This window comes from Oncorhynchus gorbuscha, linkage group LG21 (assembly GCF_021184085.1).
Source record: "Oncorhynchus gorbuscha isolate QuinsamMale2020 ecotype Even-year linkage group LG21, OgorEven_v1.0, whole genome shotgun sequence".
Lineage (NCBI taxonomy): Eukaryota > Metazoa > Chordata > Actinopteri > Salmoniformes > Salmonidae > Oncorhynchus > Oncorhynchus gorbuscha.
Genome location: NC_060193.1, coordinates 132,501 through 150,000, shown reverse-complemented (window position 1 = coordinate 150,000; position 17,500 = coordinate 132,501). Strand labels below are relative to the sequence as shown.

At 44.4% G+C, this 17,500-nt stretch overlaps 1 protein-coding gene and 1 long non-coding RNA gene across 2 annotated transcripts in view; one reads left to right on the top strand and one right to left on the bottom strand.

The window, feature by feature from the left end:
* The window catches only part of LOC124008310 (multifunctional procollagen lysine hydroxylase and glycosyltransferase LH3-like), an 88,897-nt gene extending 81,364 nt beyond the window's left edge, over window positions 1–7,533 (top strand). The window contains exons 12-14 of the mRNA XM_046319476.1: window positions 1–137; window positions 1,668–1,793; window positions 6,226–7,533. The exon at window positions 1–137 is cut by the window's left edge and continues 10 nt beyond it. Coding sequence (XP_046175432.1) covers window positions 1–137; window positions 1,668–1,793; window positions 6,226–6,381 — 419 coding nt within the window. The 3' untranslated portion in view covers window positions 6,382–7,533. The remainder of the gene's footprint in view (window positions 138–1,667; window positions 1,794–6,225) is intronic.
* A 7,008-nt stretch (window positions 7,534–14,541) lies between these two features.
* On the bottom strand, window positions 14,542–17,060 carry LOC124008411. The gene is made up of 2 exons (XR_006834093.1): window positions 16,211–17,060; window positions 14,542–16,158 (listed from the first exon to the last, which is right to left on the bottom strand). It is a non-coding gene; the product is annotated as an uncharacterized LOC124008411 (long non-coding RNA).
* Between the last annotated feature and the right edge of the window lie 440 nt (window positions 17,061–17,500).

Sequence of the window (17,500 nt, the reverse complement as noted above, 5' to 3'; positions counted from 1 at the left end):
TTGCAGGGGGCTATGAGAACGTCCCTACAGTAGATATTCATATGAACCAGATTGGCTTTGAGAAGGAGTGGCTCAAGTTCCTAAAAGAATACATCAGCCCTGTTACTGAGAAACTCTACCCAGGCTACTTCCCCAAGGTACACGCAGACACATGTTAGATACTTTATCTGAATCCACAAATCACAAAACAGTAAAGAGGACTTGTTTTTCCTTTAAAAAAGGAAGTCTTGCGATGCCCTGAGACATATCGTCAGTAATGACTCGTACCTTGATCTCCTGTGGCTCCTCGTACTTCGCCCTCTTCCTTTCGTTGGCCTTCTCAATGTGCTACTTTCCCAGGTTGACTTTCAGCTCCCAGTCTTCAGCTGTTGTGAGAAGACTTGTGGAGGTTCTGGTAGGTGGTATTGGCTGTCCCCTGTCCCCTGGCTCTGACGATTGCCCGCTTTGATTGGCTGTTTCCACAATGGCTTTAGTCACCTGGTCGTGGCACCAGCGGTAGCGACTCTCACCTGGGGCTCAAGGGTTCCTCTCTTCAGGCACAGAGGGCATGATGGTGCCCCAGCAGAACAGGTTAGATGGGCTTGGTAGAACATTGTAGACTGCCTGGATCAAAAAACGTATGCGCTGAGGCTTTCCAAAGCTCGGTCCATATGACCTTACCCTCCACCGCTTGCCCCCATCTTGTCCAGGCTCCTCGTTGCCTCATTCCGACCATCCTGCCGGCTTGCTCCTCCTCGACTGCTGCTGGCACTTCCTCCTGTACCAGCTTCCGTCGGTCTTTCCCTTGGACCTTGTCGTAGCGTGGCGTTGTAATGCCCACCAACACACTGTGCCGTAACTGGACTGTAGAGATCAGGGCCTCGTAGACTTCCCATCCATTTTCTGAGGTAGCTGTTGTCTCTGGACTGTAGAGATTAGGGCCTCGTAGACTTCCCATCCATTTTCTGAGGTAGCTGTTGTCTCTGGACTGTAGAGATCAGGGCCTCGTGTTGTCTCTGGACTGTAGAGATCTTCCCATCCATTTTCTGAGGTAGCTGTTGTCTCTCTGTAGAGATCAGGGCCACGTAGACTTCCCATCCATTTTCTGAGGTAGCTGTTGTCTCTGGACCCATCCATTTTCTGAGGTAGCTGTTGTCTCTGGACTGTAGAGATTAGGGCCTCGTAGACGAGGAGGATCCAGAGAATCAAGTTCAGACCTTGAACTTGCCTTGTCCACTGCAGCCGACCACCAGCTCTTGGTTGATTGTCTTGATGAATGCCGTATCCCTCGGCTGCTGTCAAACAGACTCTTCAGCGGTTTCTCTGCGACGGATGGGATCTGTGTGTCTCGGATGTCCACCGTCTTCCCCATCTTCAGCTTTAGACTTCGCTGGCTTGAAACTCATCCCAGGTGGCAAAGCTTCTCCAGCCCCTTTTCAAAATCCATCTACTCCCTGGGACGGATGTTGTCACAGTCAGGTTGTCCATGAAGGCTCTGATAGGAGGTTGTCGCACACCAGACTTGGTCAGCGGGCCTCTGCATTCCACCGCAGCTGACTTCACCATTATGTTCATGACAAGGGCGAACAGGTTACCAACATTTTGAAATATCACAAATACATTTAACCAGCTTCCTCCGAGACTGTCATGTATGTACAGGTTCTTGTATGAATAACAACCCCCCCCAGGCCCAGGCGGTGATGAATTTTGTAGTCCGGTATCGTCCAGATGAACAGCCGTCTCTTCGTCCGCATCACGACTCCTCCACCTTCACCATCAACGTAGCACTCAACAGCAAGGGAGTGGATTACCAGGTACACACCAGGCCTGGACTGGGAATTGTTGTAGTTTGGGGTTTATTTGAAAATACCACATTTTCAAATACTCAGGTAATCTAATAGAGTTTACACTTAAAGGCAACTCGTTTCAATTGATATTGAATACAGGTCTCAGAGAAACAAAATCATATTTGGAAGTATTTTGAAGGTATGAAAGTTATTTCAAAACAAATATATGTTTATTTGATGGCTGCCAAATATTTGATGAGAACCCATTAAGAACAGCTTTACATGACTCGTCACTTCATTATTACCATAGCAACATAGTTGATACATATAAAACTACAACAGTTGAATTAGATATACACAGAGTAAACAACCCATTAAGAACAGCATTACATGACTCGTCACTTCATTATTACCATAGCAACATAGTTGATACATATAAAACTACAACAGTTGAATTAGATATACACAGGAGTAAACAACCCATTAAGAACAGCATTACATGACTCGTCACTTCATTATTACCATAGCAACATAGTTGATACATATAAAACTACAACAGTTGAATTAGATATACACTGAGTAAACAACCCATTAAGAACAGCATTACATGACTCGTCACTTCATTATTACCATAGCAACATAGTTGATACATAGAAAACTACAACAGTTGAATTAGTCTAGATATACACTGAGTAAAACAACCCATTAAGAACAGCTTTACATGACTCGTCACTTCATTATTACCATAGCAACATAGTTGATACATATAAAACTACAACAGTTGAATTAGATATACACTGAGTAAACAACCCATTAAGAACAGCATTACATGACTCGTCACTTCATTATTACCATAGCAACATAGTTGATACATATAAAACTACAACAGTTGAATTAGATATACACTGAGTAAACAACCCATTAAGAACAGCATTACATGACTCGTCACTTCATTATTACCATAGCAACATAGTTGATACATATAAAACTACAACAGTTGAATTAGATATACACTGAGTAAACAACCCATTAAGAACAGCATTACATGACTCGTCACTTCATTATTACCATAGCAACATAGTTGATACATAGAAAACTACAACAGTTGAATTAGTCTAGATATACACTGAGTAAAACAACCCATTAAGAACAGCTTTACATGACTCGTCACTTCATTATTACCATAGCAACATAGTTGATACATATAAAACTACAACAGTTGAATTAGATATACACTGAGTAAACAACCCATTAAGAACAGCATTACATGACTCGTCACTTCATTATTACCATAGCAACATAGTTGATACATATAAAACTACAACAGTTGAATTAGATATACACTGAGTAAACAACCCATTAAGTTGATACTTCATTATTACCATAGCAACATAAAACTACAACAGTTGAATTAGTCTAGATATACACTGAGTAAAACAACCCATTAAGAACAGCTTAACATGACTCGTCACTTCATTATTACCATAGCAACATAATGTTAGTGGATTACTCAGGAACAGGTTAATGTTAAAGTGGATTACTCAGGAACAGGTTAATGTTAGTGGATTCCTCAGAAACAGGTTAATGTTAAAGTGGATTACTCAGGAACAGGTTAATGTTAAAGTGTATTACTCAGGAACAGGTTAATGTTAAAGTGGATTACTCAGGAACAGGTTAATGTTAAAGTGGATTACTCAGGAACAGGTTAATGTTAAAGTGGATTACTCAGGAACAGGTTAATGTTAAAGTGGATTACTCAGGAACAGGTTAATGTTAAAGTGGATTACTCAGGAACAGGTTAATGTTAAAGTGGATTACTCAGGAACAGGTTAATGTTAAAGTGGATTACTCAGGAACAGGTTAATGTTAAAGTGGATTACTCAGGAACAGGTTAATGTTAAAGTGGATTACTCAGGAACAGGTTAACCTGTCTGGGAACTGCCAGTGAAATTGCAGGGCGTCAAATTCAAACAGGAATCTCATAAATCAAATTTGTCAAACATACAAGTATTAAGCACCATTTTAAAGATGCAATTCTCGTTAATCCAGCCACAGTGTCTGATTTCAAAAAGGCTTTACAGCGAAAGCTCCACAAAGATTGTTAAATCACCACCAAGTCACAGAAAAACACAGCCATTTTTCCAGCCAAAGAGAGGAGTCACAAAAAGCAGAAATAGACATAAAATGAATCACTAACCTTTGATGATCTTCATCAGATGACACTCATAGGACTTCATGTTACACAATACATGTATGTTTTGTTCGATAAAGTGCATATTTATATCCAAAAATCTCATTTTACATTGGCATGTTATGTTCAGTAGTTCTAAAACATGCGGTGAAATACTCATAATAAACATTGATAATAGATACAACTATTATACATGGAACTTTAGATAAACTTCTCCTTAATGCAACCGCTGTGTCAGATTTCAAATAAACTTTACGGAAAAAGCATACCATGTAATAATCTGAGTACGGCGCTCAGAGCCCAAACCAGCCAAAGAGATATCCACCATGTTGTTTAGTCAACATTAGTCAGAAATAGCATTATAAATATTCACTTACCTTTGATGATCTTCATCAGAATGCACTCCCAGGAATCCCAGTTCCACAATAAATGTTTGTTTTGTTCGATAAAGTTCATCATTTATACCTTCTTTTGTTAGGACGTTTGGTAAACAAATCCAAACGCGCGTTTGTCCAGCGGAAAGGTCGGACGAAAGTTCCAAAAGGTCATATTACTGGTCGTAGAAACATATCAAATGAAGTATAGAATCAATCTTTAGGATGTTTTTAACATAAATCTTCAATAATGTCCCAACCGGAAAATTCCTTTCTGTAGAAAAGCAATGGAATGCGTTGTCACTCTCACATGACCCCGCGTCACAAGCCCGTGGCTCTCTGCCAGACACCTGACTAATTCCCCTCTCATTCAGCCCCTCCTTCACAGTAGAAGCCTGAAACAACTTTCTAAAGACTGTTGACATCTAGTGGAAGCCTTGGGAAGTGCAAGATGATCAATATCCCACTATATCTTCAATTGGGGCTGAGTTGAAAAACGACCAACCTCAGATTTCCCACTTCCTGTTTGGATTTCTTCTCAGGTTTTTGCCTGTCATATGACTTCTGTTATACTCACAGACATCATTCACACCGTTTTAGAAACGTCAGTGTGTTTTCTATCCAATACTACTTATAATAATAATAATAATAATAATATGCATATATTAGTATCTGGGACTGAGTAGCAGGCAGTTTACTCTGGTCATCCAAAAGTGAAAATGCTGCCCCCAATGAAGTTAATGTTAAATGTCCCAATGAAGTTAATGTTAAATGTCCCAATGAAGTTAATGTTAAATGTCCCAATGAAGTTAATGTTAAATGTCCCAATGAAGTTAATGTTAAATGTCCCAATGAAGTTAATGTTAAATGTCCCAATGAAGTTAATGTTAAATGTCCCAATGAAGTTAATGTTAAAGTATATTACTCGGAAACAGTAGCAACACATGGCTATTAAGTATCAAATGAAACAAAGTATCCCCAAAACTGCCTTCTTGAATGAATAACAGCCAGGGTACGTGGAACATCCTGTTGGTTTGCATTCTGAGTGATCTATCCCTTTAAAGATGGTCTAGTGTGTGTTTGAACACTTACCCTCAGATGGACAGAGTTATTTTTACTAAGCATCTAACTTGCTGTGTGCAAATGGTTTTGAATTACCGGTATCGTAAAATGAATGGCACGTTTTAAAGAGTCGTACAATTTATTTATACTTCTCTGTACAAAATATCATTGGTTAATTGGTTTGACTTGACACTTGGGGCAACAGACATTCAGGAGAATGGACATTTACAGAAGGTTTAGAAAGTCATATTTGATCTACACAATACATTTCTATCAGATAGATTGGAATAGTAGAGGACATTGTGTTTGTTATTCATTCTATCTTTAACATGCAGGTCTAGATACAGCCCTGTCATTAGTAGCAGACAGCCAATCCAATAGTTTTAAAAGTAGTTCTTTTCTGGGATCTGTATTCAGTAGTAGTAATAGTCGTAGTTATCTCATCCTCTAAAGTAACTGTTTCCCCGGGAAAATAAATAGTTACTTTTCACAAAGCGTAGTTAGAACTATAGTCAACCCACTCTCTCTCTCTCTCTCTCTCTCTCTCTCTCTCTCTCTCTCTCTCTCTCTCTCTCTCTCTCTCTCTCTCTCTCTCTCTCTCTCTCTCTCTCTCTCTCTCTGTCTGTCTCTGTCTGTCTCTCTCTCTCTGTGTCTGTCTCCCTCTGTCTGTCTGTCTGTCTGTCTCTCTCTCTCTCTCTCTCTCACTCACACACACACACACACACACACACACACACACACACACACACACACACACACACACACACACACACACACACACACACACACACACACACACACACACACAATCTGTAACGTGTTTGTGTTTCAGGGAGGAGGGTGCCGGTTCCTTCGCTATGACTGTAATGTGGAAGCACCTCGTAAAGGATGGTCTTTCATGCACCCAGGCAGACTGACTCACTACCACGAGGGCCTGCCTACAACCAGCGGGACTAGATACATCATGGTTTCCTTTGTTGACCCCTAAACCCTGACCTCTAACCCCTGAACACACCACCCAGGTGACTAGATACATTATGGCATCCTTCATAGACCCATAGACACTGGTGGCGTGTGTGCGTGTGTGTGTGTGCGTGTGCGTGCGTGTGTGTGTGTCAGTCAGTCAGTCAGTCAGTCAGTCAGTCACATAGCAGATGGGTCTTCTCGTTGCCGTAGTAACACAAACCACTGAGTTTCATAGCAACCAGTTGAGCGACTTGAATCATGATCAGATCAGGCCAATCAGCTGCAGAGAGGTCAGTCTGATGAAACCTCACCATGCTGCCTTTGAAATGTTAGTAGATGTTCTTATCCAGAGAGACTCACAGTCAGGACATTCATCTTCAGATAGCTAGGTGGACCAGTCATAGTCAGGACATTCATCTCCAGATAGCTAGGTGGGACAACCACATATCACACTCGTAGTCAGTGTATTTCTTTCTCAATATGCTTCCTCATTTTTCTTCGACCCCTGACCTCTGTAGCTAGCTGTGTGTGTTTGGTGTGTGTGTGTGTGTGTGTGTGTTAATTTAAGTGTTTGATGTAACGGCAGGCTGATGTGGGTGTCATGTTACAGCGTTGCTATAGTAACCAGCCTCTCCCTGTGAGTGGAGAAAAGATGATTGACACTCTCCTAAGAGAGAAAACTGAACTTTCTGATAGAAATACCATGAATAGATCATCTGAGCTGTTCTTCATGATAGAAACTCTAATCAATAGATCTGAAAAACACTCCACAAGACGTAATTCTATAATATCATGAGTAGATCGGAACTGTCTGTTCTACATGATCTGTGTCTATGCGGTTGTTTTTGAAGGTAATGTATAGTTTTATATTTCAGAAACCAACACGACCTTGGTCTTCAGAGGTCTGTCAGAAAACATGTATTTTTATCATCACGTTTTAAACTACTGCTTCAGACTGAGGCCCAAATGTTGCAACTTAAATCTGGTGTTTTTTATTGGTGTATTTTTGTGATTGTTTTCTAGCGTTCTGGTCCCATGTTGGCTATCAAAGTGTGTCTGTCCATCTGACATGCTTCTATCGAGCTTTGTACAAAATGCCCTAAATTATTTGTTATGATTGAGAAATAAAGTTTCACGTTTTAATAAATAATTAGATCTATATGTCTGTCTGTTAGTTTGCAGTCTTTGTTTGTGTGATTATTTCAGCAGTTCACCACTAGATGGCACATCATATAGATTGTGTAGTTCAGCAGTTCACCACTAGATGGCACATCATATAGATTGTGTAGTTCAGCAGCTAACCACTAGATGGCATATCATATAGATTGTAGTTCAGCAGCTAACCACTAGATGGCATATACAGGTTGTGTAGTTCAGCAGTTCACCACTAGATGGCATATCATATAGATTGTAGTTCAGCAGTTCACCACTAGATGGCATATCATATAGATTGTAGTTCAGCAGTTCACCACTAGATGGCATATCATATAGATTGTAGTTCAGCAGTTCACCACTAGATGGCATATCATATAGATTGTAGTTCAGCAGTTCACCACTAGATGGCATATCATACAGATTGTAGTTCAGCAGTTCACCACTAGATGGCATATACAGGTTGTGTAGTTCAGCAGTTCACCACTAGATGGCATATCATATAGATTGTAGTTCAGCAGTTCACCACTAGATGGCATATCATATAGATTGTAGTTCAGCAGTTCACCACTAGATGGCATATCATATAGATTGTAGTTCAGCAGTTCACCACTAGATGGCATATCATATAGATTGTAGTTCAGCAGTTCACCACTAGATGGCATATCATACAGATTGTAGTTCAGCAGTTCACCACTAGATGGCATATCATCAAATCAAATTTTATTTGTCACATACACATGGTTAGCAGATGTTAATGCGAGTGTAGCGAAATGCTTGTGCTTCTAGTTCCGACAATGCAGTGATAACCAACAAGTAATCTAACTAACAATTCCAAAACTACTGTCTTATACACAGTGTAAGGGGATAAGGAACATGTACATAAGGATATATGAATGAGTGATGGTACAGAGCAGCATACAGTAGATGGTATCGATTATATACATATGAGATGAGTGTGTAGACAAAGTAAACAAAGTGGCATAGTTAAAGTGGCTAGTGATACATGTGTTACATAAGGATGCAGTCGATGTTGTAGAGTACAGTATATACATATGCATATGAGATGAATAATGTAGGGTAAGTAACATTATATAAGGTAGCATTGTTTAAAGTGGCTAGTGATATATTTACATCATTTCCCATCAATTCCCATTATTAAAATGGCTGGAGTTGGGTCAGTGTCAATGACAGTGTGTTGGCAGCAGCCACTCAATGTTAGTGGTGGCTATTTAACAGTCTGATGGCCTTGAGATAGAAGCTGTTTTTCAGTCTCTCGGTCCCAGCTTTGATGCACCTGTACTGACCTCGCCTTCTGGATGATAGCGGGGTGAACAGGCAGTGGTTCGGGTGGTTGATGTCCTTGATGATCTTTATGGCCTTCCTGTAACAACGGGTGGTGTAGGTGTCCTGGAGGGCAGGTAGTTTGCCCCCGGTGATGCGTTGTGCAGTCCTCACTACCCTCTGGAGAGCCTTACGGTTGAGGGCGGAGCAGTTGCCGTACCAGGCGGTGATACAGCCCGCCAGGATGCTCTCGATTGTGCATCTGTAGAAGTTTGTGAGTGCTTTTGGTGACAAGCCGAATTTCTTCAGCCTCCTGAGGTTGAATAGGCGCTGCTGCGCCTTCTTCACGACGCTGTCAGTGTGAGTGGACCAATTCAGTTTGTCTGTGATGTGTATGCCGAGGAACTTAAAACTAGCTACCCTCTCCACTACTGTTCCATCGATGTGGATAGGGGGTGTTCCCTCTGCTGTTTCCTGAAGTCCACAATCATCTCCTTAGTTTTGTTGACGTTGAGTGTGAGGTTATTTTCCTGACACCACACTCCGAGGGCCCTCACCTCCTCCCTGTAGGCCGTCTCGTCGTTGTTGGTAATCAAGCCTACCACTGTTGTGTCGTCCGCAAACTTGATGATTGAGTTGGAGGCGTGCGTGGCCACGCAGTCGTGGGTGAACAGGGAGTACAGGAGAGGGCTCAGAACGCACCCTTGTGGGGCCCCCGTGTTGAGGATCAGCGGGGAGGAGATGTTGTTGCCTACCCTCACCACCTGGGGGCGGCCCGTCAGGAAGTCCAGTACCCAGTTGCACAGGGCGGGGTCGAGACCCAGGGTCTCGAGCTTGATGACGAGCTTGGAGGGTACTATGGTGTTGAATGCCGAGCTGTAGTCGATGAACAGCATTCTCACATAGGTATTCCTCTTGTCCAGGTGGGTTAGGGCAGTGTGCAGTGTGGTTGAGATTGCATCGTCTGTGGACCTATTTGGGCGGTAAGCAAATTGGAGTGGGTCTAGGGTGTCAGGTAGGGTGGAGGTGATATGGTCCTTGACTAGTCTCTCAAAGCACTTCATGATGACGGAAGTGAGTGCTACGGGGCGGTAGTCGTTTAGCTCAGTTACCTTAGCTTTCTTGGGAACAGGAACAATGGTGGCCCTCTTGAAGCATGTGGGAACAGCAGACTGGTATAGGGATTGATTGAATATGTCCGTAAACACACCGGCCAGCGGTCTGCGCATGCTCGGAGGGCGCGGCTGGGGATGCCGTCTGGGCCTGCAGCCTTGCGAGGGTTAACACGTTTAAATGTCTTACTCACCTCGGCTGCAGTGAAGGAGAGACTGCATGTTTCCGTTGCAGGCCGTGTCAGTGGCACTGTATTGTCCTCAAAGCGGGCAAAAAGTTATTTAGTCTGCCTGGGAGCAAGACATCCTGGTCCGTGACTGGGCTGGATTTCATCTTGTAGTCCGTGATTGACTGTAGACCCTGCCACATGCCTCTTGTGTCTGAGCCATTGAATTGAGATTCCACTTTGTCTCTGTACTGACGCTTAGCTTGTTTGATAGCCTTACGGAGGGAATAGCTGCACTGTTTGTATTCAGTCATGTTGCCAGACACCTTGCCCTGATTAAAAGCAGTGGTTCGCGCTTTCAGTTTCACGCGAATGCTGCCATCAATCCACGGTTTCTGGTTAGGGAATGTTTTTATCGTTGCTATGGGAACGACATCTTCGACGCACGTTCTAATGAACTCGCACACCGAATCAGCGTATTCGTCAATATTCCCATCTGACGCAATACGAAACATGTCCCAGTCCACGTGATGGAAGCAGTCTTGGAGTGTAGAGTCAGCTTGGTCTGACCAGCGTTGGACAGACCTCAGCGTGGGAGCCTCTTGTTTTAATTTCTGTCTGTAGGCAGGGATCAACAAAATGGAGTCGTGGTCAGCTTTTCCGAAAGGGGGGGCGGGGCAGGGCCTTATATGCGTCGCGGAAGTTAGAGTAACAATGATCCAAGGTTTTACCACCCCTGGTTGCGCAATCGATATGCTGATAAAATTTAGGGAGTCTTGTTTTCAGATTGGCTTTGTTAAAATCCCCAGCTACAATGAATGCAGCCTCCGGATAAATGTTTTCCAGTTTGCAAAGAGTTAAATAAAGTTCGTTCAGAGCCATCGATGTGTCTGCTTGGGGGGGGATATATACGGCTGTGATTATAATCGAAGAGAATTCTCTTGGAAGATAATGCGGTCTACATTTGATTGTGAGGAATTCTAAATCAGGTGAACAGAAGGATTTGAGTTCCTGTATGTTTCCTTCATCACACCATGTCCCGTTAGTCATGAGGCATACGCCCCCGCCACTCTTCTTACCAGATAGATGTGTGTTTCTGTCGGCGCGATGCGTGGAGAAACCCGTTGGCTGTACCGCCCTGGATAGCGTTTTCCCAGTAAGCCATGTCTCCGTAAAGCAGAGAACGTTGCAGTCTCTGATGTCCCTCTGGAATGCCACCCTTGCTCGGATTTCATCAACCTTGTTGTCGAGAGACTGGACATTGGCAAGAAGAATACTGGGAAGTGGTGCGCGATGTGCCCTTTTTCGGAGTCTGACCAGAACACCGCCGCGTTTCCCTCTTTTTCGGAGTCGTTTCCTTGGGTCGCTGCATGCGATCCATTCCGTTTTCCTGTTTGTAAGGCAGAACACAGGATCTGCGTCGCGGAAAACATATTCTTGGTCGTACTGATGGTGAGTTGACGCTGATCTTATATTCAGTAGTTCTTCTCGACTGTATGTAATGAAACCTAAGATGACCTGGGGTACTAATGTAAGAAATAACACGTAAAAAAACAGAAAACTGCATAGTTTCCTAGGAACGCGAAGCGAGGCGGCCATCTCAGTCGGCGCCGGAAGTCACTCCTCTCATACAGATTGTAGTTCAGCAGTTCACCACTAGATGGCACATCATATAGATTGTGTAGTTCAGCAGTTCACCACTAGATGGCACATCATATAGATTGTGTAGTTCAGCAGCTAACCACTAGATGGCATATCATATAGATTTTAGTTCAGCAGCTAACCACTAGATGGCACATCATATAGATTGTAGTTCAGCAGTTCACCACTAGATGGCATATCATATAGATTGTAGTTCAGCAGCTAACCACTAGATGGCATATCATACAGGTTGTGTAGTTCAGCAGTTCACCACTAGTTGGCATATCATATAGATTGTAGTTCAGCAGCTTACCACTAGATGGCATATCATACAGATTGTGTAGTTCAGCAGTTCACCACTAGATGGCATATCATATAGATTGTAGTTCAGCAGTTCACCACTAGATGGCATATCATATAGACCACCAGGTGTCTGTTGTCTGCAAATCAGAGACATGTCATAAGCGTGCCTATGTTACACTCAGTCAAAATCAAAGTTACACACAATCAATCACACATGATAACTGTCTCACAAGACTACTGGTTTAAGGCTATTTTCATTCTCTTTCCTCTCCTTCTCTCCTGTTCTCTCTTCAGTAGTCTGTGTCTTGTCTGAGGAATGAAGTTTTCCAGTTTGAATGGTGGCTGAGAGAATAGGCACCTCCCACAGCAGCCATATTGGGGAGGACAATGTCAGTTCTCCAATGTCACTAAGGCTGTGTGTGTGTGTGTGTGTGTGTGTGTGTGAGAGAGAGAGTCCGCTGAACTGGATTAGATTGAATGGGATTATAGCTCCGGGATTACAGTTACACCCCCATCTATTTCTCTCCTCTCTTTCACTCCTTTTACCATCATCTCTAGTCTGTCATACTCTCCCTCTATCTTTGTGTCTGGCCTCCCTCCCTCCTCCCTTCCTCCCTCCATCTTTCTTTCTTCATATGTCCTAACCCTGGCCTCCCCCCTCCCTCCCTCCTCCCTTCCTCCCTCCATCTTTCTTTCTTCATATGTCCTAACCCTGGCCTCCTCTCTTCATATGTCCTAACCCTGGCCTCCTCTCTTCATATGTCCTAACAGTGGCCTCCTCCCTCCCTCCTCTCTTCATATGTCCTAACCCTGGCCTCCTCCCTCCCTCATCCATCTCTTCATATGTCCTAACCCTGCCCCCCCCTCCTCTCTTCATATGTCCTAACCCTGGCCTCCTCCCTCCCTCCCTCCTCTCTTCATATGTCCTAACCCTGGCCTCCCCCTCCCTCCCTCCTCTCTTCATATGTCCTAACCCTGGCCTCCTCTCTTCATATGTCCTAACCCTGGCCTCCTCCCTCCCTCCTCTCTTCATATGTCCTAACCCTGACCTCCTCCCTCCCTCCCTCCTCTCTTCATATGTCCTAACCCTGGCCTCCCCCCTCCATCCCTCCTCTCTTCATATGTCCTAACCCTGGCCTCCCCCCTCCCTCCCTCCTCTCTTCATATGTCCTAACCCTGGCCTCCTCCCTCTCTTCATATGTCCTAACCCTGGGCTCCTCCCTCCCTCCCTCCCTCCTCTCTTCATATGTCCTAACCCTGGCCTCCTCCCTCCCTCCCTCCATCTCTTCATATGTCCTAACCCTGGCCTCCATCTCTTCATATGTCCTAACCCTGGCCTCCTCCCTCCCTCCTCTCTTCATATGTCCTAACCCTGACCTCCTCCCTCCCTCCTCTCTTCATATGTCCTAACCCTGGCCTCCTCCCTCCCTCCTCTCTTCATATGTCCTAACCCTGGCCTCCCCCTCCCTCCCTCCTCTCTTCATATGTCCTAACCCTGGCCTCCTCTCTTCATATGTCCTAACCCTGGCCTCCTCTCTTCATATGTCCTAACCCTGGCCTCCTCCCCCCTCCTCTCTTCATATGTCCTAACCCTGGCCTCCTCCCTCCCTCCCTCCTCTCTTCATATGTCCTAACCCTGGCCTCCTCCCTCCCTCCTCTCTTCATATGTCCTAACCCTGGCCTCCTCCCTCCCTCCTCTCTTCATATGTCCTAACCCTGGCCTCCTCCCTCCCTCCTCCATCTCTTCATATGTCCTAACCCTGGCCTCCATCTCTTCATATGTCCTAACCCTGGCCTCCTCCCTCCTCCATCTCTTCATATGTCCTAACCCTGGCCTCCTCCCTCCCTCCTCCATCTCTTCATATGTCCTAACCCTGGCCTCCTCCCTCCCCTCCTCCATCTCCCTTCCCTCCCTCCTCCATCTTCATATCCTCTTCCCTCCCTCCTCTCTTCATATGTCCTAACCCTGGCCTCCTCCCTCCTCTCTCTATATGTCCTAACCCTGGCCTCCCCCTCCCTCCTCCATCTCTTCATATGTCCTAACCCTGGCCTCCTTCCTCCCTCCCTCCTCTCTTCATATGTCCTAACCCTGCCCCCCCCCCTCCTCCCATCCATCAATCTTTCTCTCTGCATCAGTATTATTCATATGTTCTTATATAAGGTCTATTTTGTCAGCTACGGTCACTCTGTTTATATAACCTGCTGTGTGTTTTATACACACAATTACAGACACGATACCTAGCCTCCAGCCTAACCTTGACCTCCTTGGTCATGTGTGTACTATCTATCGTCTCTAAATGTATCCATCTATCTCAATCACACAGATACTGTCTATATCTGGGTCTGGTCTGGTATAAATGTGTCATATCTGATCCTGATAACTCTTATCTAGCTAGGTTTTACTTCTGATGTAGTAAGGTGCATCCTGGGTAATGTGAGAGGAGACATATATACATCTTAAATGAGCCACACTCACACACTTTCATCCCTCTCTCCTTTCTCTCAAAGCACTCGAGACAAACCTTTTAAACACAAAATCTTTTTATTTCTTGTTTTTACAGCAATATTCTTCAGAAGGTTCCACATGGAATATCTGAGGCAGTAATACAGATGATGTCATTATTAACCACATCTAGTTTGTATCTGCTGAACGTTGCACAGAAAAGGAACTGAGAACAAATGAAAAGAAAACCAATTCTTACTAAGATGGAGGGATGGAGACAGGCTGGGCTCTGATTGGTCAGACAGCCCAGACCAGGAAGTGGCATCACTGTTTAAAGGGAAAGGATTGGTTTAGAGATTAAAGGGGCATGACCAACAGCAAGACGAAAGGCTCACATGTGGCACAACAGTGTGAGTGGCGGGTGTGTGGTGAAGTTAGGGCGAGACTCCGGCCTGATGCTGTGGTTGCCGTGGTAACTGTACACAATGTTGTGTTCTAAACCCGCCACAAAGCTGATGACACACAAACAAACACAGCACAAATAAACGAGTGGAGAAACAGAATAAAAAAGAAAGACATTAAAAGCAGAAATCCCCTTGATATGATATCGTCCCAGTATCACCCCAATATCGTCCCAGTATCACCCCAATATCGACCCAGTATCACCCCAATATCGTCCCAGTATCACCCCAATATCGACCCAGTATCACCCCAATATCGTCCCAGTATCACCCCAATATCGACCCAGTATCACCCCAATATCGACCAAGTATCACCCCAGTATCACCCCAATATCAACCCAGTATCACCCCAATATCGACCCAGTATCACCCCAATATCGACCAAGTATCACCCCAATATCGACCCAGTATCACCCCAATATCGACCCAGTATCACCCCAATATCGACCCAGTATCACCCCAATATCGACCCAGTATCACCCCAATATCGACCCAGTATCACCCCAATATCGACCCAGTATCACCCCAAAATCGACCCAGTATCACCCCAATATCGACCCAGTATCACCCCAAAATCGACCCAGTATCACCCCAAAATCGACCCAGTATCACCCCAAAATCGACCCAGTATCACCCCAAAATCGACCCAGTATCACCCCAATATCGACCCAGTATCACCCCAATATCGACCCAGTATCACCCCAATATCGACCCAGTATTATCCCAATACCGACCCAGTATCACCTCAATATAGACCCAATATCACCCCAGTATCACCCCAGTATCGCCCCAGTATCGCCCCCGTATTGCCCCAATATCGACCCAGTATCACCCCAATATAGACCCAGTATTATCCCAATACCGACCCAGTATCACCTCAATATAGACCCAATATCAACCCAGTATCACCCCAGTATCGCCCCTGTATTGCCCCAATATCGCCCCAATATTACCTCAATATCACCCCAGTGTTGCCCCAGTATCACCCCAGTATTACCCCGATATCACCCCAGTATTACCCCGATATCACCCCAGTATTACCCCGATATCACCCCAGTAATAACCCGATATTGCCCCAATATCATCTCAATATATCATCCTCTTCCCTTAAAGTATTCAAACGCACCACAGGTATTCAAACTGACCTAGCAACTAGTGACCTAGCGATATGGCTTACAGCTAGGTACCCAGGACCTATATGATCTAGTGGCTAACAGCTAGCTGGCTAACCAGGACCTAGCAGTATGGCTAACCAGGACCAAGCGACTAACAGCTAGCTAACCAGGACCTAGCAGTATGGCTAACAGCTAGCTGGCTAACCAGGATCTAGCTACCTAGCGGTTAACAGCTAGCTGGCCAACCAGGACACCAGGACCAAGCGACCTAGCGGCTAACAGAGCAGCTCTACCACAACAAACTGAACAGAAGATAAAACACACTAACTGACATTACTAAAAGTCTGTCTGTTAGCCAGCCGCCTCTATCTCTACTCAAACCATTACTCTGTCTTAACCTCTAACCTTTACCCTTTAACCTTCACTCTGTTTACCTGACTTAACTCTTTAAATTAATCGTACAGCGTTGGGAAAGGTATCATATCATCATGCCATCTTTTATTTTAAATCCTCTATGTGTCTAAAGCATCCACAAGAAAATATCTATTTACACTCAGTCACCCACTCTGATATATGTCACATATATTGTTGAAGAAAGATTCTCTGATTAAATGGACTGAAAACAACAACAACAACAATATCCTGGACTTGGGTGTGTGTGTGTGTGTGTGCGTGTGTGTGTGTGTGTGTGTGTGTGTGTGTGTGTGTGTGTGTGTGTGTACGCGCAATAGAAGGCTTTCATTTCAGATAAAGGAGACATCCATTTCAAAAGTATAAATTAAATTAAAGACCAAATTCATCAACACACAAAAAATAAAAATAGTTTGATAAGTTACTAAGAACCCTAAGAGGAGGAAGAGGAAGAGGAAGAGGAGGAAGAGAAAAGCATAATTATTCGATGGAGAAAGGTGGAGAGTGGGAAAATGAGGAAGAGCAGAGGGCGGGGCGTTGATGAGGATTACAGAAAAACAGATTAGAGAGGGGGATGAGCAGACTGATGGAGAGGGAGAGGGAGAGGGAGAGAGACAGACAGAAAGAGAGGGATGAGTAGAATGAGAGAGAGAGAGAAAGACAGAGGGAGAGATACACAGAGAGAGGAAGAGACAGAGAAAAAGAGAGGGAGAGATACAGAGAGAGAGAGAAAGAGGAAGAGAGAGAGAAGGAGGAAGAGACAGAGAGAAAAAGAGAGGGAGAGAGAGGAAGAGACAGAGAGAAAAAGAGGGGAGAGACAGAGAGAAAGAGGAAGAGAGAGAGGAGGAAGAGACAGAGAGAAAAAGAGAGGGAGAGAAAGAGGAAGAGACAGAGAGAAAAAGAGAGGTAGAGAGGGAGAGACAGAGAGAAAGAGAGAGGGAGAGATACAGAGAGAAAGAGAGAGGGAGAGAGAGAGAGAGAAAGAGAGGGAGAGAGAAAAAGAGAGACAAAGAGGGAGAGAGGGAGAGAGAGAGAGAGAAAAAGAGAGGAGA